Source organism: Gopherus evgoodei, chromosome 8 (assembly GCF_007399415.2).
Source record: "Gopherus evgoodei ecotype Sinaloan lineage chromosome 8, rGopEvg1_v1.p, whole genome shotgun sequence".
Classification (NCBI taxonomy): Eukaryota; Metazoa; Chordata; order Testudines; family Testudinidae; genus Gopherus; species Gopherus evgoodei.
Genome location: NC_044329.1, coordinates 7654851 through 7682186, shown reverse-complemented (window position 1 = coordinate 7682186; position 27336 = coordinate 7654851). Strand labels below are relative to the sequence as shown.

General features: G+C 44.3%; 2 protein-coding genes across 9 annotated transcripts in view; both read right to left on the bottom strand.

The window, feature by feature from the left end:
* Positions 1–45: 45 nt before the first annotated feature.
* Positions 46–10002, bottom strand: MRNIP (MRN complex interacting protein). Its single transcript, XM_030572850.1, has 7 exons — positions 9850–10002; positions 5412–5471; positions 5214–5311; positions 4012–4084; positions 3481–3617; positions 3132–3234; positions 46–1333 (listed from the first exon to the last, which is right to left on the bottom strand). The coding sequence occupies exons 1-7, from the start codon at positions 9907–9909 to the stop codon at positions 662–664; spliced, it is 1203 nt and encodes a 400-aa protein (XP_030428710.1). The 5' UTR covers positions 9910–10002; the 3' UTR covers positions 46–661.
* Positions 10003–13386: 3384 nt separating this feature from the next.
* The window catches only part of TBC1D9B (TBC1 domain family member 9B), a 46759-nt gene continuing 32809 nt past the window's right edge, over positions 13387–27336 (bottom strand). For 4 of the 8 annotated variants that reach the window (XM_030571868.1, XM_030571871.1, XM_030571867.1 and 1 more), the window contains 8 exons: positions 27117–27185; positions 26050–26290; positions 25685–25750; positions 24773–24844; positions 24312–24362; positions 21730–21783; positions 16712–16818; positions 13387–16112 (listed from right to left, as the gene is read on the bottom strand). In XM_030571868.1, coding sequence (XP_030427728.1) covers positions 15414–16112; positions 16712–16818; positions 21730–21783; positions 24312–24362; positions 24773–24844; positions 25685–25750; positions 26050–26290; positions 27117–27185 — 1359 coding nt within the window. In that variant the 3' untranslated portion in view covers positions 13387–15413. The remainder of the gene's footprint in view (positions 16113–16711; positions 16819–21729; positions 21784–24311; positions 24363–24772; positions 24845–25684; positions 25751–26049; positions 26291–27116; positions 27186–27336) is intronic. The other 4 variants (XM_030571870.1, XM_030571869.1, XM_030571874.1 and 1 more) reach the window with 2 other exon arrangements.

The following is a 27336-nucleotide window of genomic DNA, read 5'->3' as shown; positions in this document are numbered from 1 at the left end:
ACATGTTCTCTTTCTTAATTTGTAATGGAAGAGCAGCAATTGGGGTAATGACACAGAAGCACTTAATTCCAGAGACAAATGAACTAACTTTTCAAAACATTAGATCGCCTGTACAAGAGGGGAGAAGCACCCAGGCCTCCCTGAGCAGGGACTAGCAGTGCACTTAGTGAAGTACTGGCTCTCCTAAGCAACACTACAGCCAGTGACAGTTATGCAGCAGCAGGGCTTTGCCTCTGGCGGTATGGGGAAAAGCACAGCTAATGTTTATGGCCAGGGAAGAGCCCACCTTTCAACTTCTTCCTCAAACACACCTGCTAGGAGCATACAAGGCACTACCAGAGGAACCTATTATACTGAAAACAAAATCTGTTTGTTACTGTGAACAGTAAAACCCCACAATAATTGCTCTGAACAATCAGTTACCTGAAAGGAAAAAATCTCAGGTCAGTTTTTCTTCTTCAAACAGAAATGTTAGAGAAAGATCATGGATATTTCCCTCAAGCAATTCATTCCATGTTAATTTAACTTTGGAAGAAGGTGAGGAAGAGAGATTCTGTCCTTCCTAGTAATATTTCAATAGGCAGCTATAGTTGTTAAACTAGGGACACCAACAGGCACCGGGGGGCAGGCAAGAAAGTCAAAATGCAGAGCCTGGAACTTTTCAAAGATTATCATCAAAATCATCATCTGTGCAAAAGAAGCTGCTACTTGGAGCAGTAAGACGCTGAGACACCCCACTAGAGCCAGCAAAAGGATCTGTAGAAGTAAAGGTCACAGCATCCTTGGATAAATAGTTTGCTGGCATCACAGTGCCTGCCAAGCATAAGCTGCCTTCATTGTTCTCTGCAATACCCGACCCTGCCCTACTCAGGCAGTCCTTATATTTTCCAGAAAGCGCACTCTCAGTAACTGCATGGCTGACATCAAAGGCAGTCTGCCCCCTGGCAGCCAGTGTGGTGCTATGAAGCTTTGAGGCATATTTCTGTGCTGTTTGTTTACTGTTGGTGAAGCTCTTTTCAGTTTGGGCACCTTGGCCTGGAGATTCAGAATCTTCCTCCTGCTGTGGATATCCATCCGGCATTAGAAAGTTTCCTGCAGAGGCCCTCTGTGTATCTAACTTCCAACTGCTCTTGTGTGCTGCGGGGGTTATGTTACCATTATTACAGCTGCTGGGAGACAGGAGAAATTTTTCCCACTTGGACATGGTGACATTAGCTGACTCTGGAGCTTGTGTATTCTCAGGTACCCAAAACTCACTGATAGCAGGAACCACAACGCTGTTACATATATAATCTCCACCGTCCTGGTCAGCTACCGTTGAATCTTTCCTGCTCTGTAACAAGAAAACAAAAGGGCTGTGCTTGCTGGTGCTACAGCCTAACTACAGTGAGCCTGGTGAACACAGAACTGACAAGTAGTAATCCTGTTCTTCCAACCAGCCTCACTACTATTCCTCATCACTTCGCTTTCCAGTGAGGTGAAATTGGTACAGAGCCAGCTATTCTGACGTGTGGTGAAAAAGAACAGTCATGAAGCAGAACCCACTCTGCCCAGGTCAGCTCTACTGTCCAAAGAATAGGAGGTGTTTTGAAATTGTATTTCGCTAGAGGTTGAGTATATCCAAATGTTTCATTTCACTTACACAAAGATCATAAAAACACACATCACTTAATTAGTCACCAGCATATAATCCTAAATATGCAGATGAAAGGGGAACCCTGCTGGTTTGATTTCCTGACCTCTATTGGGCTGTCTCTACATTATCTTTCTAGGTATTCATCTTGCCCCATCACTGTAGTATCTGAGTGCCTCACAATCTTTAATGTATTTACCCTCACAATACCCCCAGGGTCAGGGCACTGCTATTACCCCATTTTACAGCTGGAGAACATGGACACTAAGTGACTTACCCCAAGGTACCACAGGAAGTCTAGCGGAGCAGGACACTGAACCTTGGTCTCCCATGTCCAGCCTCTTTCTCCTCCCCTCAACGAGGGAATAAGCTGCACCTGTTAAACTGGGGGGTCTACACTAGCAGTTAGGCTGATTTCATTATTTTGGTTAAAAAAATTCACATCACTAACTAAAATATACTGGTATAAAATTGTTTACCACCAGGGCTCAGACTGGGAAAGCTCAGAAAACCAGGACATCTGGTGTTTGGGTGTAGCTCAGCATCTCTTCTTTAGTCAGCTGTCCAGGGTGCAGTTGGTTTGAAAAAGGAGGCCTGCTTCTAAGAATTATGGGCTGGAGGTTGGCCCTTTATTTACTGAAGTTGGACTTCACTTCTCTCAACCAGAGGACAAATGAAACTGAACTAAGAAAGGGGCAGAGTAAAGAATTATTTGTGAAATCTCTTCACTGACTGCATATTCGGCAAACTTGATATTCGTTACGACCACCCTCTCTCTGACTGACTCCTTCCCAACAGGGCCAGAGTCACCCACTACACTGTTACTGCTTGATACAACAAGCAGTCACTGCCCACTTGTGGCAAGAGCAAGGAAAGCATGATACCAGGAGCAGTGAGGAAGGCCAGCCAAGTCCAGTGCTAGCCTGGGAAGTTGGAGACCCAGATTCAATTCCATGCTCCACCACAGACTTCCTGTGTAACCTTGGGCAAGTCACCTAGTCTCTCAGCGTCTCAGTTCCCCATCTAAACTGGGGATGGTTAGCACATCCCCATTCCGAACAAGGGATAAATACATAAGGTTGTGAAGTGCTAGGATACTTACATGTCCTCCCCATTACCATAATATACAAGGTCAATAGGGTAAAGTCAGTAGAGTAGCTGAGCTAACAGGAGATTTTGACAGCAGCCCTACGCTACAGCCAACTTACTGGTGAGGAGCATGCAATCACTGCATGCCATACTGATGGGAGAGTCAGGCAGAGGGGGTTAGTTTACACAGAAACAGCACTATGTTTGACTAACTATAACCTTCAAAGATAAACTACTGTTATGCAGATTTAGTCCTCTTGCTTCTCCCCCCTCCCCCCCCAAACAGATGGTTACAAGGAAGAGCGAGGGAAAGGACAGGAAATGACTTATAACAACCTTTGAATGAAGCACACACACAAGGCCAAAGAAAATAGTTTAGATGTAGGAAGCATTTGCTGCAACAAAATACCTCAAAGGTTTTGACTTTCTTGGCTTGGCCAGTGAGCCCATAAATTCTCTTTTCCTCAAAGCACTCCTGAGCATCGTTGTGGCGGAAGCTGGTTTTGCGTTTCCTGGTGGGGGAGCAGGAGATGGGAATTTATAGAGATGTTGGATTAGCTCAGATGGGAAATTTCATAGATTAAAAAAGTGCAGATCTGCCAAGAGGTGAGGTTTTATCCCCAAGTACCCCACACTCCTCAGGTCAGTTTGGATTGGTCACTGCAGCCTCAGCTAAGTTCAGTGAACATGCCCAAAATACCGCCCAACAAATCCTCACCATCAAGCTAAAATAAGCATTATGGAAGATATTTTTGCACCTTTGTTCTTCCACAATGTTCCTTTTATGGGAGTACATCTGCTCTCTGTCTGTATACACCTCCTCCTGATCTTCACTGTCCTTGTGCAGATACTTATTCCACCGGCTGACCAAGGGACTGAATTCCACGTCTTCTTCCTACAATGTTGTAGATGACTTAGAATGATTCCTCCAAGGAGCCCCCACAGGTGGAGTCACCACAGAGATACTAAAAGCCCTAACTTTCATTTGCTTCAATAAGAATTGAGTGTGCTCAGCACTTCATGGGAAGAGATCCCAAACTGAGCTGTATTAGTGGTTATGTTCCAAAACATCATCATCATGGAGCAGAGTTTCCACACATCCTTTTCCATTCACACACTGTCCTGGAGCCTCCCCACTCACAGGCTAGTTTCTCGATTTGTTTTATAGCTTGCACGCAGTCTTCAGAACAATGTAGAGGGAACACTGGCCACTGCACTACATGGCACCCTCTCTGCTACTTTACAATTGATTTAGCTTTGTAGATACCATTTGTCTCATGGTGTCTTACCTGCCTGCCCACATTTTCGTCCTGTGGAACTCCTGTGTTCTCTTTGTCATTATTCACTGGTTCCTCTATACACCTAAAAATAAAAGAGTTAGTCTAGGGTTCCTAGGATATTTGTCTTATATCTATATGCACCTAACCATTAGCACCAGGGACAGAGAGCAGGAACAAAAATATGTGGGAAAACAAGTCCACAGAACAGCAGATGCGAACGATAGGATTTGCCAGTGGAAACAGTAAAGCCTATTTCCCAGATATTTGCAAGCGGACTGGGTGGTTGCCTTTCTCCTACCCAGTCAGAGTAGTAAGACTCCTTTACAACTGTCAATGCTCAAATGACCCATTCATTTTTAATCATCATGAGTGTTATAGGAGTGTGTCTTTCAGGGCAGCCTGCTTAACCCCACAGATTCTGCACTAATCAGGGAAAAAGTCAAATTCTTCTTAAAGCCCATTGAGATCGGAAATCGTTTCCTCCCCACACAGAAAAATATAGAAAAGCCTAATGCTGAAGCACTACACATCCTTCAGCTAGTTTTGACTACTGCAAACAAGCAGAAGGTTCTACGGACAGCTAGAAAGTCTGAGATCAGTCTCCCACAACTGAATTCTATGGTGATGGAAACAGAAAACCAGTCAGATTTTCCAGCACAGTGGCCATTACACCCAAGCTGCTGACATTAAACAAACCTCTCAGCACTAGCAGTGGGGAATGCCCACTGATTCTTAATGGAAACTACTTGAATTCCAACACTGCAAATGAGGCAGGGATTTTCATTTAGCCTCCCAACCTGACAGTACTGGGACTCACCCTTGCACTATTCCAACACTGCTTAACAGTGTCGGCAATAGGTCCCCACTCCCACAGTCAGTCAGGAAGTAAACAAGAAGGGCCAGTTTCAAAGATCATCCACTGCATTTTTGCATGTGAACTATGTAAACACAATTTGTGCAATTTATCAACTGAACTTATCTGACAGGACTTCTAGTGAAAAAACAAGGTTAGGACAATATGTTCCATGGATAATTTGTCCCTAAGATCTGCTTGACATGACTGTGTTCCACATCTTTGTAACTGTAAAAATATCGCTCCCTCCAGAGATCAGCGTAGGTAGTTTCCATTGAGAGGTCTGATATGTTGAGTGCATTCATTGAGACTTGCATATTAAAATAAAGGAACAGATAAGAAATACTCAATACTCTACCAAGATGTTCCCTCAGCTGCCACCTCCATCCCAGCCCGTAGCAAGTTTAATTTTTGGACATGGCGTCTACAGTCAGACCCAGAGCCTTGGCCATAGGCCTGAAAAGGAAATTAAGACAGAGATGAGGGTTGAGATGCTGGAGAGCAGGCCTCGCGCCAGCTCTAGCATGACACAAAGAAACAGTCTCCCCACACTCACCTTTAGCAGCATCTGCTTCTCACCACACACTTTGCAGCTCCATTTTCTGCTCTTTTTAACCTAAGAGAAGGATTTGAGGAGAGCAATCAGCACTGAGTGTAATAGCAGGGATGTGCCATTTGCCTTCAGGCTCCAACTGCCCAGCACATAGGGAGACATCACCCACCCGTACTGCTCCAGGCCAACACTGGCTGCTGCGGCTTGTCTCCCTTCAGCTGGACAGAGCTCTGAGCCCCTGCAGTGCCCTCTACAGACCTCCCCAGGCCTCAGTCCCCTGAGGCCAGAGCACCCCTATAGAACCAGAGCCGCTGCAGGACAGCCCCAAGACCTCAACCCCACACCCTAACGCTCCTGGAACCCAAGACCTCACCACCCCCCAGGCCATGCAGGACCACCACGCACCAACACCTGGAGGAATTCCGCACCCCGAACACGCAGAATTCACATTCCCCGCAGATTTTTTTCTTTCCTCTGCAGAAAATACATTATGTTGGAGAGGTGCTGCAGTTACGCCTTTCTCCCACCAGGGGCTGCTCTGGCACCAGACCAGAGGGCAGCTGGCTCACCGGCCATTGCAGCCAGCAGGCAATAGGGAGAAGAGGCTACGTTCCTCACAGCGTTCTGCATGCGAGGCCAGATCAGGAGGCATGGGATATGGGGTGGGCAGACAGAGCGGGGCTATCATATCTTTAGTCCCAGATTTGGACCTTAGCGTCCAAAATATGGGGGTTAGCATGAAAACCTCCAAGCTTAGCTACCAGCTTGGACCTGGTACTTGCTGCCACCACCCAAAAAATTAGAATGTTTTGGGGCACTCTGGTCCCCCTGGAAAACCTTCCCTGGGGACCCCAAGACCCAAATCCCTTGAGTCTCACAACAAAGGGAAATAATCCTTTTTCCCTTCCCCCCTCCAGGTGCTCCTGGAGAGATACACAGATACAAGCTCTGGGAATCCAAACAGAGTGACTCCCCCTCTCCGTTCCTAGTCCTGGAAACAAAAGCACTTTCCTCTTCACCCAGAGGGAATGTAAAATCAGGCTAGCAAATCCAACACACACAGATCTCCCCCTGATTTCTTCCTCCCACCAATTCCCTGGTAAAGAAAAACTCCATCAGGTCTTAAAAGAAAGCTTTATATAAAAAAGAAAGAAAAATACATACAAATGGTCTCTCTGTATTAAGGTGACAAAATACAGGGTTAATTGCTTAAAAGAAATATGAATAAACAGCCTTATTCAAAAAGAATACAAATCAAAGCACTCCAGCACTTATATTCATGCAAATACCAAAGAAAAGAAACCATATAACTTACTATCTGATCTCTTTGTCCTTACACTTAGAAACAGAAGATTAGAAAGCAGAAACTACTTCTCCAAAGCTCAGAGAAAGCAGGCAGACAGAAAACAAAGACCTCAGACACAAAATTCCCTCCACCCAAAGTTGAAAAAATCTGGTTTCCTGATTGGTCCTCTGGTCAGGTGCTTCAGGTGAAAGAGACATTAACCCTTAGCTATCTGTTTATGACAGGGGCACATAGGGCTGCTGGGAGGGTCACAGACTGAGGTTCAGATGGATTAGTGCAGGAGGACAAACTGGAGTGGGGGGCTGAATAGGTGCAGGCCACAAGGGAACGGGGGTGGCTCAGCGGGGTTGCAGGGACACAAGGGGTGGGGGTAGCTGAGCAGAGCTGAGTGACACAAGGGGCGTCTGAGTAAGGGTGCAGGGACACATGGGAATGGGGGCGGATGTGCCTGACTGAAAGAGAGGCTAGGGTCAGCCATAGTTTGCATGGGGGAGGCTCCCAACTCCCTAACAATCCCCTACCCCAAAATCCCAACTGTTCTATACTTCTTCCACCCACACCCAACAACTCTCCAGGTTCACTCCTAGGATCCTTCCGAGCAATTACTTCCCTCTCCCTCAGCTCCTCCATTACCCTGACTTACCCAAGCCTTTGTACTGCTTCTGAGGGTGCAGTAAACAAGCTACTGTATTGTAGTTTAAAATAATTACTCAAATTCTGTATTTAATCTACAACCCTAATTATTGCACTTAACTCACACAATTAACTCAAAAAGATTAACTGAGATTAATCGCAGTTTTAATCGCACTGTTAAACAACAGAATATCAATTCAAATTTATTAAATATTTTTAGATGTTTTTCTATATTTTAAGATATATTGATTTCAATTAGAACACAGAATACAAAGTGTACAGTGATCACTTTATATTATTTTATTACAAAGATCTGCACTATAAAAAAGATAAACGAAATAGTATTTTTCAATTAATCTCAGACAATATCATAATGCAATCTCTTTATCGTGAAAATGCAACTTACAAATGTTTTGGTTAGGTAACTGCACTCAAAAATAAAGCAATGTAAAACTTTATAGCCTACAAGTCTACTCAGTTCTACTTCTTGTTCAATCAATCACTAAAACAAACAAGTTTATTATATTTACGGGCGATAATGCTGCCAGTTTCTTATTTACAATGAAAGTGAGAACAGGCCTTCGCATGGCATTGTATAGCCAGCACCACAAGGTATTTACGTGTCAGATATGCTAAACATTCGTACGCCCCTTCAGGCTTGAGCCACTGTTCCAGAGGACATGCTTCCATGCTGATGACGCTCGTTAAAAAAATAATGCGTTAATTAAATCTCTGACTGAACTCCTTGCGGGAGTTGTATTTCTCCAGTTCCATTTTACCTGCGTTCTGCCATATATTTCAAGTTACAGTAGTCTTGGATGATGACTCAGCACACACTGTTAATTTTAAGAACACTTTCACTGCATATTTGACAAAATGCAAAGAAGGTACAATGTGAGATTTCTAAAGATAGCTACAGCACTTGACCCAAGGTTTAAGGATTTGATGTGCCTTCCAAAATCTGAGAGGGACGAGATGTGGAGCATGCTTTCAGAAGTCTTAAAAGAGCAACACTCTGATGCAGAAACTACAGAACCTGAACCACCAAAAAAGAAAATCAACCTTCTGCTGGCGGCATCTGACTCAGATGATGAAAGTGAACGTGTCAGTCTGCACTGCTTTGGATCGTTATAGAAACCCCTCATTAGCATGGATGCATGTCCTCTAGAATGGTGGTTGAAGCATGAAGGGACATATGAATCTTTAACACATCTGGCATGTAAATATCTTGCGACGCCGGCTACAACAGTGCCATGAGAACATCTGTTCTTACTTTCAGGTGACATTGTAAACACAAAGCAATCAGCATTATCTCCTGCCACGGGGAGAGGATAGCTCAGTGGTTTGAGTGTTGGCCTGCTAAACCCAGGATTGTGAGTTCATTCCTTGAGGGGGCCACTTAGGGATCTGGGGCAAAATTCAGTAATTGGTCCTGCTAATGAAGGCAAGGGGCTGGACTTTATGACGTTCCAGTTCTCTGAATACGTATATTTACACAAACATGCTTATCTGAGTAACTGATTGAACAAGGAGTAGCACTGAGTGGACTTGTAGGCTATAAAGTTTTACTTATGTATAGTTATTTTTTCTACATAAGCATACATTTGTAAGTTCAACTTTCATGATAAAGAAATTGTATTACAGTACTTCTATGAGCGGAAATGAAAAATACTATTTCTTTTGCTTATAGCACAAATATTTGTAATAAAAAATAAAGATGAAGTGAGCACTGTACACTTTGTTTTCTGTTTTGTAATTGAAATCAATATCTGAAAACATCAAAAAAGTTAAACTCAATGGTATTCTATCGTTATTTAACAAGGTGGGTAACCACGATTAATTTTCTTAATCATGTGACTAATCGTGATTATTTAAATTGTTTGACAACCCTAGTATTAATATACGTAGTGAGGAACCTGTTTGTCCAAAAACAGGTATTTTGTTGTCCGTATTGTTATGGACAAACTTGCTGACAGGTATTTTGAAATAAATTTACCAAATTAACTGGAACTCGTGTGATTCACTGTACAAGTTTTACAAACAAAACATGTAATTTTATAAGGTTGCGTGCAGAATTTTAAAATTTTGGCGGGGAATTCCCCAGGAGAAAGGACCGCCCCGCTGACCTCAGCCCGCCCCCCCAGGCCAGGCCAGCCCCCCCCAGACCTCAGCCCGCCCCCCCAGGCCAGGCCAGCCCCCCCCAGACCTCAGCCCGCCCCCCCAGGCCAGGCCAGGCCAGCCCCCCCCTGACCTCAGCCCGCCCCCCCAGGCCAGGCCAGGCCAGCCCCCCCCTGACCTCAGCCCGCCCCCCCTGGCCAGGCCAGCCCCCCTGACCTCAGCCCGCCCCCCCAGGCCAGGCCAGCCCCCCCAGGCCAGGCCAGCCCAGCCCCCCCTGACCTCAGCCCGCCCCCCCAGGCCAGGCCAGGCCAGGCCAGCCCCCCCCAGACCTCAGCCCGCCCCCCCGACTAGAACCCCCCGCAGGACCTCCCCAAGCTGCCCCACCTGGTGGACCTGGAAGGTGCCGCAGGAGAAGCACCTCAGCACCTGGAACCGTTGCCCCATCCCGTGGAGCGTCCGCCCCGAGCCGAGCTCCGCGAACCCCTCCAGCGCGCGCCCAACCGCCCCCAGCACCCGCCGTCCGCTCCCGACTTCCGGTCACAGACACTACTTCCGGTGGAGAGAGCGTCCCCCTGCCAGCCGGGCGCTCTGCCGTCCAGTCCTCCAACCCCGCCCCTGGCGGAGCTGCTGAGGCGCCTGTAGCGCCGAGCCCCGCCCGGGCAATGGCGGCGGCGCGGAGGGGAGCGCTCAGCTCGGCCCCCCGGCGCTGGTTTGTTTGTACTCGTCCGTCTCCCCGCTTGACTGTCCTGCCGCCCAGTGGCTGGCGGAGGGACTGCAGCTAGACACCAGCCTGGAAGCAGGGTGGTTGTCACTGCCGAGGGCCGTGCGGTGTGTGAAACCGCCTCTTGATGCTGCTGCCTGCTCCAGTCCCGCGTGTCTGATCGCCTCTTCCCCGCTCCAGCTGCTCTGCATGCTGTCTCCTTCCTTCCTTCCTTCCTTCCCCCTGCCCTGGCTCTGACCCACTCCCCTTCCTCGCCGTGTCTTTCTGCTCAGCACATCCTCCGAGCTGAACTCCACTCCAGCGTTTGCCATCGCTCTGCTTGCAGGTTGCATCCCTTTCTCTGGGTCCCTTTAGTCTATTTACACTGGACACTCTTTGGGGCAGGGACTGTTTAACTTTGTACAGGGCCTAGCACGAACTGGTCCTATTCTAGGTTAGCCCTAAATTCTACCATTCTATAATCAATCAGATACCTTTGGTACCTCACAAGAAGCTTTCCCCAACTCAGTCATTACACCTTCAAGGTTCATCCAGAAATTTTAGTGTTCACAAGCAAGCAGATCTTTCATTTGCTTTTGGGTATATAATGTGAGACACGGGGTATCAAGTGCTTGGCTAACTGGATTCTCTCTTCATCCATTTAGTTCTGGGGTCGGCAACCTTTCAGAAGTGTTGTGCCAAGTCTTCATTTATTCACTCTAATTTAAGGTTTGGTGTGCCAGTCAAACATTTTAACATTTTTAGAAGGTCTTTCTATAAGGCTATAATATAGAACTAAACTATTTGTTGTATGTAAAGTAAATATGTTTTTTAAAATATTTAAGACACTTCATTTAAAATTAAATTAAAATGCAGAGTTCCCCGGACCAGTGGCCAGGACGTGGGCAGTGTGAGTGCCACTGAAAATCAGCACGCATGCCATAGGTTGCCTACCTCTGATTTAGTTTGTAATTAGGCAGTATTCCATGCAGTTCAGTGTTGATGGATCCAATGACCTCTAGATGTTTGGTTACTTTATGGGATTAAGCAGTACAATTTTCTTCCTAAAAGCAGTTCTTAAAACTGCTTTTCTTTACTATTAGCACAGCTCCTTGACTTTTCAAATGCAATCATCAGTAGTAAAGTAAGTTTATTTGCTATTTTTTTAGAATTTGTACTGCTGCAGCATCTTGAAACCCATCATAGAGCAGCACCCCACTGTGCTAGGTGCTGCACACCAACATTAATTTCCTTCATATCCCAGCATCTCTCCCCTCCAGGCTGGTTGGTTGGTGTAAATTTTTCAAGAATTCCCAGACCTGTTTTTTTAATCAATTTCCCCCCTAAGCTCTTCCTCACTCCCAGCTTTTTTGAAGACAACCACTTGTGGATGTTTCAGTGCTATTTCCCCTCCTCACTATATAATGACCTCTATTACTCATGAGCACACTAGGAGTTTAAATGCTCAGAATCTATGTACCCAGAAAGTGTGTTTGTTTCATAGAAGCAGCTGACATCTTAAAGATTTTAATGAGAAAAAAAATATTCAGGATTTTAAGCTCTTCTATTCCCCCATTTCAGATCACACAGGAGTACATGCAAGGTAACTATAGCTTCCTTGGCCAATCAAATCCATAAATATAGATATAGGCAACAAGGAATCTTTCTATAGTACTTACAAGGAGTTATTTCCAGTTTTAGGAGAAAACCCAGCAGAAGTGGGCTGGAGGGCACATAAGGCCACCCAGAGTTGCTGGCAACTTATTTCATGTGACTTTGGAAGTTTTGTTTTTGTTTTTGTTAAATGTAAGGGAGATGAGGGGCGGGAGAGAGAGAGAAACTTTTTTTTTATTTCTAAAAATCAGCCATAAATTTGCCTAATACCAAAAAGCATCCAAAAACCTTTCTGCACAGAATCTCTCTGACCTTTTCAAACAGAAAATCAACAAGATCTGCCTTGATCTCTCCTCGCTGCCTCTTCTGTCTGTCTTGAGTCAGGCCCTTTCCTCATCCCTTGATTGCTGCCATCTCCTCCTCTCTGTGCTTGATACCAGTTATATTTTTCCCAAGTCCATTCAAAATGCAGCTGGCTCTTCTCTCTGACCAGTCTTTCCTGGCTTGCTAGCTCTACTGTATTAGATATTCTTGTCTTTACCATGTAGCCCATCCTATCAGATCTAAAGTACTGAGCTGACAATTAACCCACCTTTGCTCTTGCATTGATGCCAACATCAATTGCCCATGCATCTTTAAGGCACCTCCATACTTTCTTCTCCGCCACTAGCTGTGTATTGAAAATCTTCCCATCAAAACATGTGAACTTTATCCTCTAAAGTCCCGCCTTAAAACCTATTTCTGCCCTAAAACATACAAATCACTGCTGGCTGACATAGGCAAGTGCAATCTGCAACTTTTGTGTTTCTGCTGTTCATGTTATCATGCCCTCCCAACCCACCCCATCCTATTTGTTTGTTCTGTTCACCTTCTGAAGTATGTCCAAGACCTAGACTTGTGAGCTTTCTGGGACAGGGACCATCGTTTGTAACTTGTCTGTACAGTGTCTGGCACAATACAGTGCATCTCTTATACTTGATGGTGGTTCCTTGGAGTTGTAAAATAATCACCCCCTAAATTGTATCGTCTGGATTATTTGCCAAAATTCTTGGTGTACGCTTAACTCAAAAAGCTTGCTTCCATGTGGAAACATCTGATGTATTAATATTCCTAAGTCAATAAAAACCAAAAACAAATGTTTAAGTTGTTCCGTGCCCCAGGACTGCTGTAATAATTGGCAAAGGCTTTTCCACAGAAGCCTCAGACCATGAAAGGTGACCACTGCAATCCAGAGAGAAGGGACATGTTTTTGCATCCCCATAGCGATTAATCTGTGTGCAACTGCAGTCTCCTGGCACGGATACTGTGAGGGAGATAGGAATTGTGTGGCAGGGATAGGGATAGAAAAGTGACACCCTTCTCACACTGGGACTCTCCCCCCACTCCCAGGAGGCTCCCTTGAGTCAGAACATCTACACTGGAATTCTATAGCCCACAGCCTGAGACCCCTGAGCCTGAGTCAGCTGACATGGGCCAGCCATTGGGTCTACTGCCTTAGGCAACAATCACAGACATACAACCTAGCTATGGAGTGAGGAAAAATAATATGCTCAGACACACTGAGGGTAAGCAGTGTTCAGCTGATAAAGTGAAAGCCAGTCCAGGGCTGTGTGTGTATTCTGGTTCATTTATTAAGCACATGACAGATCAGACATAGACCATGTAAAATCACATGTATTATCTGTACTTAAAAAAAATTACAATAAATTACTGAAGAATTAGTAAAAGCAATTTTACTAGAGCTGCTCTCCAGAGGTACATGACAGAGGAGAGACTTAAGAAATACGCATGTGAATGTGAATACAGAGAGACCACCACAAAAGGAAGTAACACTGAACATTGCATAAAATGGTACCTTACTTGGGAACATCCATCAGCTGGCTCCAGTCTTTGCCATCCCCACCTGTTCTGAACACCAGCCTGAGGCACCAATGTGGATCACCCTCAGTACTGGCTCTGCACCAGCCACATGCCAACCTTTTCGCTCTCTGCCAGTGAAGCATATGCCACTGGAATACAGATGCTTTTGTAATGAGATGAACATGTCTGTATGAAAAGAAATGATAATGCTTCCTGGGAGGCGAGGCCCTCCCACAGGGTGGTTACCATTCCCAAATGGAGCACCTACTTTCCGCTGGTCCACAGTTAATTTGCAGAGAGTAATCTGTAGCTGCACTCCCTCCAGCTGTATAAGCTTTTAAACTTGCAGGTGAGCTAGTCTGTTCAGATTCAGCTATTAGAGTGATGGCTGAGAGGAGAACACCACAACTTTCCTCCTGCTTCTGCTTTACTTTGCAGGACTGAGGTGTAAACAGCTCTTTGGACTCCTGTTGTACAGGCAGCCTGGAGACGCACAAGCTCCTGGAAAGCACTGTACTTCAGAGGGGCTACAAGGAACAGTCACAAGTGACACCAGATGCTCATGTAAGTTTTCTGCCTCATACAGATCAGATCTGCTGTGGTCCTGTCCATAGTGAGAAACTGATCTGCTAAGGTTCTACTAAGGGATACATTTGCTCTGTGATAATTGAGTGATTGACATGGGCTCTGTAAACCTGGGTCATACACTGATATTCGACTGATTTATGACAAATTTACTATGGATCTTGTTAAAAATTGGATCCATCACTAGTATATTAAAATGAAGTAAATAATTTCCTGGCAATATAATTACATAGATATTTTTCTTTTAAAAGCTAATGGCTGTGATGACAGAAAGGTTGTGAACAAACTAATGGCAGAAGAAACAAGAGTAAGAAAAACGGATCTGTCTACCAACAGCTTGTAACAACTAGGCTCCAATAAGTTGTTTTCCAGTTCAGGACTTCCCTCCTCTTTGTATCTATGATCTAAACCCCTTGGCAGACCCAATATCTATTACAGCGCTACTGCTTCTTATGCATCAATGTCAAGGAGCTTGTGGCTTCAGATACAATTCAAAACCACCAATTTCTTACATCAAAGTGTTAAAAACAGAGACTTAGAAAACAGTGTTTACATGAAACTTTCTTGTAAAATGCTGAAAAACCACATGCTACTAGGATGGCAAATAACATCCAATAGAAGCCTCCAGATCTGAGAAACTACTGCATTCAAATCTCCGGATGCTGGGATCAATGGGATACAATTGCAATACAAGGTACAGCACAGTATCTAAGAACCTAATAAGACTATTTTGTAGGCCAAGGACCTAGAGCACTTAGACATACTGCTTAGATCACAGAGTGGCAGCCAAAGACGTACAGAGTTTCAAGCTGGGCTGCATCTTTTGTACAAAACTACCCAGGAACCTACAGCAAATGGGGGCAGGGCATGGAGTGGATATTTTTGAAATAAAACTTAATTAAAAAAAGATACCCAGAGGCAGACATGCATAATTTACAGTGGTAATTGCAAGCCTTAGGGGCTATTAGGTTCTAATAGCTTTCATGCTCTTGAGAATGTAACTTAATTCCACCAAGCAGGGTCTCCAGAGAGGTGTCTATATTAAACAGCCACTGTGACAAGCCACTTATTCAGCAGAATCTACTGTAGTTGTTGTGTAGTTATTGGCCTTGGTAAAAAACTCCTGCCATCTGCCCAATATCTATAGCCTCACCCTTTATCACCTGAGACATTACTGCTTTCCTTGAGTTCAGCCTGACACTGAGGAGGAGAGATCATAGTCACTGGATGAGCTGAACTGCCTCTCTACTTTCTTCTGCTCCTTTATCTTCAGGCCAATGTCAACCTTCTTCTCAAAGTAGTTTACCAGGGCTGTCTCTGTAAGCATGGAAGCCAAGACCTGCTCAAAGGAGATAGACCAGTCAGTGTCAATGGTGCTGCCATACCTTGCAGCTGAACTGCTAGCTTCACAACCAACCAGGACTGTGTCATCTGCAATATCTTCACACTGCAAGGAACCCGTGCTGACCATGGAGTAGGAAGACATGGACATATCGTCTTTGGTTTCATCATCTGACAAGAGCTGTATAGGAGATCCTGGTCCTTCTCCACCATCCCCATCTCCTGGAGTTTGTTTTTCCAGCTGGGTTTTTCCAGCCTGAATATTGCCAGAAGCTGGGTCTCCTGGTTCAGCTTGGGGTTGCTGCTCCACTGCTGAATTTTGACTGTGTTCAGATATTGGTGACTCCTCCTCACTCACATCATCCTGGCTATTATTTGCTTTGCAGTCATCAGTCTTCTTCACGGGTCGGTTGGAGAACTTTTTTCCAACCTCCCCAATTCGAAGGAGGAGGCTGGCTACAGTGGCAATGGCATGGTACAGCTCTTGTTCCACTGGGTCCTCACTGAACATGTTGTAAAGGGTCTTGCATAACTCTATAAACTGCTCCTTTAAAAACAGAAAATGAAACCACAGGTTAGACTATGAAACCTCCACTAAATCTACAATAGTGGATGAAACTATGAGCCACCTATTAGAGATCATCCTGTATTAGATCATGCCCTCCAAGTAGCAGCTTATGTTTTCATGAGGCGCGACACTTACTAATACGTAGTCCAATATTTTGCATAGTGCTCCATCTTCTAAAGGGAGTGGAAACCCTAGGCAGTGCATAAATCAGGGGATAGGCACTGAGGGGATGTTTGAAACACACCGCACTAGAGGGGAGCCTTTGTTTAGAGTTCTAATAGGAGGAGGAGGGTTAAAGGCACCTGATTTTCACCACTGGAAATATGTCTTAAGTTTGAAACAAAATTAGTTTAGTTTATAAGTAAAATCTCAAACTAGTCCCCCATTGGATGCATGTCCATATAATAGAGCCACTAGAGTCTGACATTATTAGAACTCTAAATATTGAAACAAAAAGCAATGCTGCAAGTAAGGATTAAAGTGTATTGGCAGAACTCCGAGCCTGCTGTATATCCTGCCTTACTCCATCCCTGCTGTAAATCGCTCAACTGGAAACACATTCTCAGTTCACTTCCTACCTGGTTCATTTTGGGGAGATCCTTGATGGTTTCTTTCTTGGAGTATTTTTCCTTGGCCCACATTCGCAGGTAGTATCTGTAATCCTGGGGGCTGGTACCCTTCTCCTCTGCAAGGCAAAGCCAGATCATTAGAGTCAGGGGTTTAATGGATCGAGATGCCAAACCAACCTAGTTTCCTCCTCTGACAAGGTTACTGACCTAGTGGATGGGGGAGAAGCAGCAGACATGATATACCTTGATTTTAGTAAGGCTTTTGACACTATTCCACGTGACATTCTCATAAGCAAAGTAGGGAAATGCAGTCTAGATGAAATGACTATAAGGTGGGGGCACAACTGGTTGTAATACTGTACTCAGAGAGTAGCTCTCAATGGTTTCCTGTCAAACTGGCAAGACATATCTAGTTCAGTCCCACAGGTTGGCCCAGTACTATTCAATATTTTCATGACGGTCGTGGATAATGGTGTGGAGCGTATGTTTATCAAATTTGCTTATGACATCAAGCTTGCAAACACTTTACAGGATAGGATTACAATTCAAAACAACCTTGACAAATTGGAGAATTGGTCCAAAATCAACAAGATAAAATTTAAAGCAGCCAAGTGCAAAGTACTACACTTAGCAAAGAAAAACAAAGCATCCAAATACAAAATGGGGAATAATTGAGTAGGTGATAGTCCTGCTGAAAAGGATCTGGGGGTTATAGTGGATTGCAAATTGAATGAGAGTAAATAATGTGATGCAGTTGTGGAAAAGGCGGACATCATTCTTGCAGACAACAGGAGTGTCATATGTAAGACAGGAGATAACTGTCCTGCTCTATTTGGCACTGGTAGCCTCAGCTGGAATACTGTGTCCAATTCTGGGGGCTGCACTAAAGATGTGGACAAACTGGAGAGAGGACAAACATGATAAAAAGTTTAGAAAACCTGATTTACGAGGAAAGGTTAAAAAAACAGAGCGTTTGAAAAAAGAAGACTGAGTGGAGCCCTGGTAACCATTTTCAAATATGTTAAGGCCTAAAAAAACATTGACCAATTATTCTCCATGTTCACTGAAGGATGGACAAAAAGTAATCAGTTTAATCTGCAGCAAGGGAGATTTAGGTTAGAGGTTAGGAAAAATGTTCTAATTATAAGGGTAGTTAAGCACTGGAAAAGGCTTCTAAGGGACGTTGTAGAATCACTGGAAGTTTTTAAGAACAGGCTGGACACACACGTGTCAGGCACTGTCTCGGTTTACTTGGTCGTGCCTCAGTGCAAGGGGGCTGAACTCGATGACCTCTTGACGTCCCTTCCAGCCCTACATTTCCATGATTCTGGCCTGGTCTACACTACGTGTTTAAACCAAATTTAGCAACGTTAAACCGAATTAACCCTGCACCCGTCCACACAACAAAGCCCTTTATATCGATATAAAGGGCTCTTTAAACCGATTTCTGTACTCCTCCCCGACGAGGGGAGTAGCGCTGAAATCGGTATTGCCATGTCAGATTAGGGTTAGTGTGGCCGCAATTCGACGGTATTGGCCTCCGAACAGTATCCCACAGTGCACCATTGTGACCGCTCTGGAAAGCATCTGAACTCAGATGCACTGGCCAGGTTGACAGGAAAAGCCCCGCGAACTTTTGAATTTCATTTCCTGTTTGCCTAGTGTGGAGCTCTGATCAACACGGGTGGCGATGCAGTCCCAAATCCAAAAAGAGCTCCAGCATGGACCATACGGGAGATACTGGATCTGATTGCTGTATGGGGAGACAAATCTGTTCTATCAGAGCTCCGTTACAGAAGACGAAATGACAAAGCATTTGAAAAAATCTCCAGGCTATGATAGGCAGAGGCCACAGCAGGGACTCAGCACAGTGCTGCGTGACAAGCGTAACAGAAAGCCAAAGAGTCAAATGGACGCTCATGGAGGGTGGGAGCGGGGACTGAGGACTCCAGCTATTCCACAGTCCCCGCAGTCTCCAAAAAGTATTTGCATTCTTGGCTGAGCTCCCAATGCCTGAAAGGTCAAAAACATTGTCCGGGATGGTTCAGGGTATATCTCGTCAATTTACCTCCCCTCCCCCCCGTGAAAGAAAAGGGAAAAAAAATAGTTTGTCGCCTTTTTTCAATGTCACCATATGTCTAGTGCATGCTGCTGGTAGACGCGGTGCTGAACAGCAGCATCCCCTCCCCTTCCTTTCCTGATGGCAGACGGTGCAAAATGGTGGAAAACCGTCCTCATCATCCTGTGAGTGCTCCTGGCTGGCCTCAGAGAGGTTGGCCAGGGGTGCCTGGGTAAAAATGGGAATGACTTCTGGTCATTCCCAGCAGATGGTAAAAAAGGCTTGGTAACCGTCCTCATCATAGCAGCTGGAGGCTGAGCTCCATCAGCCCCCCACCCCACTCCCTTTCATAAGAAGGGCCATACCAGGTCAGACCAAAGGTCCATCTAGCCCAGTATCCGTCTACTGACAGTGGCCAATGCCAGGTGCCCCAGAGGGAGTGAAGCTAACAGGCAATGATCAAGTGATCTCTCTCCTGCCATCCATCTCCATCCTCTGATGAACAGAGGCCAGGGACACCATTCTTTACTCTTCCTGGCTAATAGCCATTTATGGACTTAGGCACCATGAATTTATCCACTTCCCTTTTAAACATTGTTATAGTCCCAGCCTTCACAACCTCCTCAGGTAAGGAGTTCCACAAGTTGACTGTGCGTTGTGTGAAGAAGAACTTCCTTTTATTTGTTTTAAACCTGCTACCTATTAATTTCATTTGGTGACCCCTAGTTCTTGTATTATGGGAATAAGTAAATAACTTTTCCTTATTCACTTTCTCTACATCACTCATGATTTTATATACCTCTATCATATCCCCCCTTAGTCTCCTCTTTTCCAAGCTGAAGAGGCCTAGCCTCTTTAATCTTTCCTCATATGCGACCCTCTCCAAACCCCTCATCATTTTAGTTGCCCTTTTCTGAATCTTTTCTAGCGCTAGAATATCTTTTTTGAGGTGAGGAGACCACATCTGTACACAGTATTCGAGATGTGGGTGTACCATGGATTTATATAAGGGCAATAAGATATTCTCTGTCTTATTCTCTATCCCCTTTTTAATGATTCCTAACATCTTGTTTGCTTTTTTGACCGCCTCTGCACACTGCGTGGACATCTTCAGAGAACTATCCACGATGACGCCAAGATCTTTTTCCTGACTCGTTGTAGCTAAATTAGCCCCCATATTATTGTATGTATAGTTGGGGTTATTTTTTCCAATGTGCATCACTTTACATTTATCCACATTAAATTTCATTTGCCATTTTGTTGCCCAATCACTTAGTTTTGTGAGATCTTTTTGAAGTTCTTCACAATCTGCTTTGGTCTTCACTATCTTGAATAGTTTAGTATCATCTGCAAACTTTGCCACCTCACTATTTACCCCTTTCGCCAGATCATTTACCAATACATTGAATAGGATTGGTCCTGGGACTGACCCCTGGGGAACACCACTAGTTACCCCTCTCCATTCTGAGAATTCATTCATGTCTAAAGAAAAGATTCTGTACTCCCTGGACTATCATAGCAGCGGGAGGCTGCCTTCTCCTCAATTTATCTCGCTAAAAAGGCAGTGTTTCTTATTCCTTCATTGTTCATTACTTCATCACACAAATGGGGGGACACTGCCAGGGTAGCCCAGGAGGGTTGGGGGAGAAGGGAAGCAATGGGTGGGGTTGTTGCAGGGGCACCTCCTAGAATGGCATGCAGCTCATCATTTCTGCGGGATCTCTGGGGCTCTGACACGGAGCGGCTGTGCTCTCTGGTTCTCTAGTACACTTGCCCCATATTCTAGGCAGGACTGACTATATTTTGTCTAAAAATAGAAAGAAAGGAATGACCCGGGGAGTCATTCCCATATTTGTCCATGTGTCCCCAGCCGACCTCAGCGAGGCCAGCCAGGAGCACCCATGACAGCAGCAGACGGTACAAAAGGATTGATAACCATCATCATCAATTTCCAATTGCAAACAGTGCAAAATGATAACCATCATCTCATCGCCAATTTACAATGACAGATGGTGCAATAACCATCTTTGCTACCTTGCAAAGGCAAATGAATGCTGCTGTGTAGCACTGCAGTTCCGCCTGTCAGCAGCATCCGGTACACATACGGTGACAGTGACAAAAGGCAAAACAGGCTCCATGGTTGCCATGCTATGGCGTCTGCCAGGGCAATCCAGGGGAAAAAGGGCGCGAAATGATTGTCTGCCATTGCTTTCACGGAGGAAGGATTGAGTGACGACATTTACCCATAATCACCCATGACACTGTTTCTGCACTATCATGCATTGGGATCTCAACCCAGAATTCCAATGGGCGGGGGAGACTGCAGGAACTATGGGATAGCTACAGGATAACTACCCACAGTGCAACGCTCCGGAAATCGATGCCAGCCTTGGTACATGGAGTCACACCGCCGAATTAATGTGCTTAGTGTGGCCGCGTGCACTCGACTTTATACAATCTGTTTTACAAAACTGGTTTCTGTAAAATCGGAATAATACTGTAGTGTATACATACCCTCTGTGTTGGCAAGAATACTGTTTTAGAGGGTTTCACTGACAGGACTCGGGAGATGAGACCTACAGGAAAGGGCACTCTGCTTTTAGACAGTTTTTCTGATGTGATGCAGAGAAGCACAACTAACACTGCTGCAATCAGCTTGGCAGTTATGAAATAAACTCTGCTCTTCTGTAAATTTTGCAGTTCTGCAGTTGATGGCTGGTGAGTTAAGGCCTCCCTAGCACATCAAGACCCTTTCAGGGAGGATGTTACAATACCAGAATCAGCAAGGCATAAAAATTCCCTTGACCACATTACATTGTGCCTCTTTCCATGAGCGAAGTCTTGAGAGGTTTCCCATGCTAGGGTAAAGGGGTAGGAGTTAAAAAACTTGACATTACATGAATGACAAAACTGGGAAATGCCAGGGAGGCTACTACTTGTCCATATAAGGGAATAGTTAGTTAGCTACCTTTTTCTTTGGAATCCTCATTTCTCTCTCCTCTGTCTTCCTGAGTAGCTGCTTCTAAACAAACATTGATATTAGAAAAAAAGTGACTCAGCGAATATCCTATTTACTGCACAGTGTGCAATGAATACAAGACAACTTACATGTCCACTATGGTACTCGACTGAGTATTTTTAATAAAATTAGGGCTAGTTTTCCTATACCATTCCCCTACAGCAGAACTGAAAGAGCCACAACTTGAAAAATCTACTTGCACACAATAAGTAAGAAGCTTTTCCAGGTGAGTATCAAGTTTGCAGAATGTGAGTTTACATTTTAAAAAGTTCATAAGCCCGGTGGTTCCAAAGGTTACTTGTTACTCATATTTGGAAAGTGAAGTCCTTGGGTTGTGAGAGATATCTCCTAAAATTTCCAAGCCTTATGACACTGTCTAAAATAGCAGTTTTCTTAATTTTTTCCACTGGTGCAGCTCAACAGGTGGTAGATGTGGTGCCAGTTCATGCCAAGGTCCCTAGGTTACTGAACACTGACAAATACATGACTGGAACCAGTCTGGCTCACCCATGTGTTAGTGAGTTAAAATAGGCCTTAGTTATAAAAATGTGTTTAGACTTTATGGAATGCTTGTAAACTGCTGCATGCATTAATCTCACTTATAATATCTATATCCTATGTCATAAGATAATATATATGTAACTGTAAATTACCAGACAGGAGAGAAGCAATACCAAGTGTGAAATACAAGTTTGCCACAGGAGGTGTTATCTCCCGTCCAAAAAAAGAAGGCCCCTAAACACTAGACAAACCACTGTGGAACATCAGAGGACAAAAAACTGTTGATTGCTCTCCTCATCCCCAGCTGAAGAGTACACATGCAATTGAATTCCTCCCAACAGCTAAACTTGCAATGTGAAGCAGAAGGCGGGGAAGCAATAAAAGGCGGTAACAAGGAGCAACTGTATCTTTTATGCTGCTTAGACTCTGAGGGAGCAAGTACTAGTAAGCATAAGCAAAAGATCCCCAGTGCTTGGCCTGGGTTAGCCCTATGGGACATAGAATTTGCATATTATAGAAGCTTCAGTTATCTTCTGAAACAGTGGAACTCATTTGTGTGAATGTGTTTACCTGCTTTAACCTTGTAAATAACTCTCGTTTCCTTTTCCTAGTTAATAAATCCTTAGATGGTTTATTATAGGATTGGCTACAAGTGTTGTCTTTGGTGTGAGATCTAAGGTGCAATTGACCTGGAGTAACTGACTGGTCCCTTGGGACTGGGAATAACCTGAATATTGCCGTAGTACTTGGTGTAAGGGACCATCGATCACAAAGGTAAGCTTACCTGGGTGGCAAGATAGAGTGGGGAACCCAAGGGGACTGTCTGTGACTCCAGGTTAAGGCTGTATAGTGCTTGAGGAGTTCACACTTGATAATAGGTTAGTGAAATCTAAGTGCAGAACTCACAACCAATTTGGGGTTTGTGCCCTGCTTCTTAACAGTCTGCCCTGAGCTTGTTATTCATGTGCTTGAGCTACACAGGACAGCTTGACATTAGCAATGGTAGAAGTTTGATGAAAAGTGTTAGCATATACACAGCCTGTGAATGAATAGGGGTGAGCAGGGGCAGAAAAGGAAAGAGGGAGAAGGAGAGACTGATGGGATAAGTGGGCAAAGAGAAATATGGTACAAAGGGATAGGTAAGAAAAGAGCACAATATGGGGAAAGGGAGAGAGAGAGAGAGAGATAAGAATGAAAGAATGAGATGAAATAGACATGGAAGTTAACTAAGCCCCATGATCTATTATAGGAAAGAGAAAGTGGAATGAGCCCTGGGAAAGGAAAGAAGATACAACAAAAGAAAGAGAAATTAAATACACAAAGATGATGGAACATTATTAGATAAATGTATTATTCAAATGTCAGCAATATTATTTGAGTAATTTATTTGACATGGTTATTCAACCAGCTCTGTAGAGGGTCATACCTTATTTGGCTAATAAGTTAGTGAAATTTATCAAATAATATACTTAATCCTTTTATTCTGCTATTTGATCAGCCATAGTAGTAAGTTAATTTTAAAAAGTGTATTAAATAGAAAGTTGATTGACAATACTATAGTACACATTAAATAGTAGCAAATCTTCTTTCCTTTAAGCTGAAAGGCTCTGGAGAAGCCCTGGTGAAGGTACTGCTATCTTTACATTGGCTAGTAGACTTCATTCTCAGTCTAGTAGGTGTCAAGTAAATTTTTCAATGTCTGGGAATAGCCATTACCAAATTCCACTGGAGGAACTATAGGTCAAACTTTTTCTCAAGGCCAAAGCCTCTAATTAAAATTAATCATCTTTGGTTATAACAGAGATGTAATAACACAGTAGACAGAATAAACACAGGTACTGAAAGGCATCTAAAATGCACTTGAGGCCAACAAACAAAGTGCTAGTATAGCATTGCATGTATAGAGGGAGTGCAAGTGGAAAGTAGCAACAAAATAATTTCATGGTATTTTAAATGGAGCTTCACTGCTGGCAGATTATTTTAGCATAATAACAAAGAGCTCAGTGTGTGCACAAACCCTAGAGACTGACCTTGAGACTCACAGTGCAAGAAGAAATCCAGCTCTGAGACAAAAGGAGATACTGGAGCAGCAGAGAGAGGGTTTGAGGGCAGGGTAAATCCAAGGGAAAACAGAGAGAGTGGGCCAGACACAGAGACACCCATAAAGGAGGGAAAAAAACAAACAAAAAGACACAGTGAGACTCCCTGAACTTGGAAACAGGAAAGACGGGTTGGTAAAAGCAGACAGCATCATTAATGTTCCTACTCAGCAGTCTCTGTGAGAGTGTTTCACAGCATGCTGAATTCTCTTCTAGAAAAGCAGAGATTAAACAGCACATCAACTGACTCATCTCCCCCACGCAACAATGAGAAGCAACCCTAAAACACTTCTACTGATCAACCCTGCTTTGGAAGGTCACCATTCAAACTGCACAGACTTGTGCAACACTTGCAGCCTTCATCTCTTAGGTTAGAGCAGGTGTTATGTTACCTTCTGTCGAGATATCCTCTGTGAAATAACTTGTGGCCTCCAGAGCAGACTCAGCCTCTTCTGAGATCAGAGCTGTACATGCAGAGAGAGAGAGAAAGAGAGAGAGAGAGAGAGAGAGAGGGAGGATCAGGTTACTGAGGCACCTTCCGCTTCCCATCTGCCATCATGTAACATCCCTGTGGAAACTGCAGCAATTACTTACATTGATAATTTAGATATATCAATGTTTTGGGTTTTTTTTAATATTTAGCTGTCTTTCAATACAATTTAGTAGCTGGAAATGAGGCTGGTTATGTAACCAGCTTTCTGCAGATCATCCGCAAATTCTTCATAGATCAGTTTGAGAACTACGGAGGTGGGATATCCACTCATTCTCCTCAGTAGGTGAGAATAAACAAAAAAGCTTTATTGAAATATCTAGCAAAACACATAAGGATCCTCCTCAGCCAGTGTGATAGCTACCATTGGGCGTCTGAGAGCTGGGCTGGCTTTAGGCCTATTCCACCAATTTCCCCGAATCAGGCCTCGCGCCTAAGAGGGCCCTGCACCCAGTGAGAATCCCTTCCCTGGCTAGAGGTGCCTTTTTAATTTTTACTCACCTGGCGGCGCTTCGGGTCTTCAGCGGCACTTCGGTGGCGGGTCCTTTGCTCGCTCCAGGTCTTTGGCAGCGGGTCCTTCACTTGCTCTGGGTCTTCGGCGCCTCTGAAGGCCTGGAGGGAGTGAAGGACTCGCCGCCGAAGACTCAGAACACCGCCTGGTGAGTGCAAGTCCCATGTGTTTTTTTACATGCGTGTTTTTTTTGTTTTTTTTTAAGTTATCCCTGCTGGGGCCCCGTCGAAACAGTTTGAACTGGGCCCCGCACTTCCTAAAGCCAGCCCTGTCTGAGAGAAGGAGGGAGAAGAGATCACTCACCCGGAGGCAGGTGCAATTTGTAAAGTAGTTTAAGCTTCTCAGTCAGGTCACCATGGTACATCCCACCTGTGTGGGAAAGGATGAGATAAACAGCCCTTAGTGTTAAGAGTCATCGACAGCTGACAGGATCCATCAAACAGACCCCTAGAGTTCCCATACAAGCAAGGAGAAGCTGAAAAGTTCTGCAGCTACAGCTCCTGTACAGAATGAAACCTGTGCTGTGTTTAGCAAAAAGGCATTTCTCATTCTGTAATGACATTGCCCTCCTTCCTGGATGAATTCCACTGTCTCTCTACGGCTATGTGCTTGGAACAGTGGAAAACATTGCTAAAACATTCCACAGCATCTCTAGAAAAGACACTTACTCATCCCTGTAACAAACTCCTTGAAGTTAATGAGAGAGTCCCTGTTCTCATCTAGAAGCCGGAACATTCGCCCTGCCAGCACAGGTGTGTGGAGGCCACAGGACCAGAGGGTTAGACTGTCAAACAGCTCTCTGAACTGCTCCAGGTCAATGCGATACTGCTCCAGGTAGGGCAAGTTCTGATCTCGGTGGGCGGCTGCAGTGCGGCTGCTCCCCCAATAACAGCTCGTCAAGTGTTTTGCCTTTAAGGGGAAAGGGTTAATAGGTCAAACCATTAATAGTTACACAAACCTTCATGCTTAGAGACTCAGTTGTACCGCACAGACAAAGACACTGCATAGCCAGAGAAGAAACTTTTGCTCATACATCTATTTTTCTCCTCCCCTTATTTATTCCTAAGGTCATGTGTGATCATGACTGAACTCTGAGAAATGAAGGAAGAGGATTTGATCAAACTAGAAAAAGACTAATTTCAAGGAGAACAAAAGGCATTATCAGATTTGGATGAAGACTCAGGCAGAGATTTGAGTACACAAGACTTGTCACAATGCAAGAATGAAAGTTTTATGAATAAGTCATACCATCTTACTTTGGTAAGTCTACATCTCGCAACTGAGTATTTCAAAGGCATCACAAACATTGAGTCTGATTGCTCTCTAAGGTAGGGAACTATCATCCCATTTTTAAATATGGGCAAACTGAGGCACAGAAGGGTTAACTGACTTGCCCAAGATATCAGAGCAAGTCAGTGGCAGAGCTAGGAATCAAACCAAGGATGTCTGAATCCCAGTCCCCTACTCTAGCCACTAAACATTCCTTTCCAACATTGTCAGCATCTCTCCCTGAGGAATATCATTTAAATGCTGTCAACAGTCTTCCATCATCTTTGTAAAAAAATAATCAGACATACTAGAGCCAGTAGCCAGAGCCCCACTTCTGCTTCTGACAGATCAGATTCTGGATAGAAACACAATGAGTGGATGGGGAAGTAATAGCAATCTTGAATATCTTTCCGTGTATCAGAGGCAGAGTGACTAGGACACATTCTTCCCCATGCCAGGTTCCTACCTTGAACACCATATAAAGCTCTTCTAGTTCTTCCATAGAAAAACCAATGTCACCAGATATAGCTCGGACCTAAAGTAAGAGAGAGAAACAGAATGAACATTTATTTATCAATCCTAAACTGTAAAATTTATTCACTTATTATATGAAACAATATTTTACATACCATGAAAAAGGCGAAGAGATTTGACTAAAGTATAGGGGAGGAAAGAGTGTTGTGATT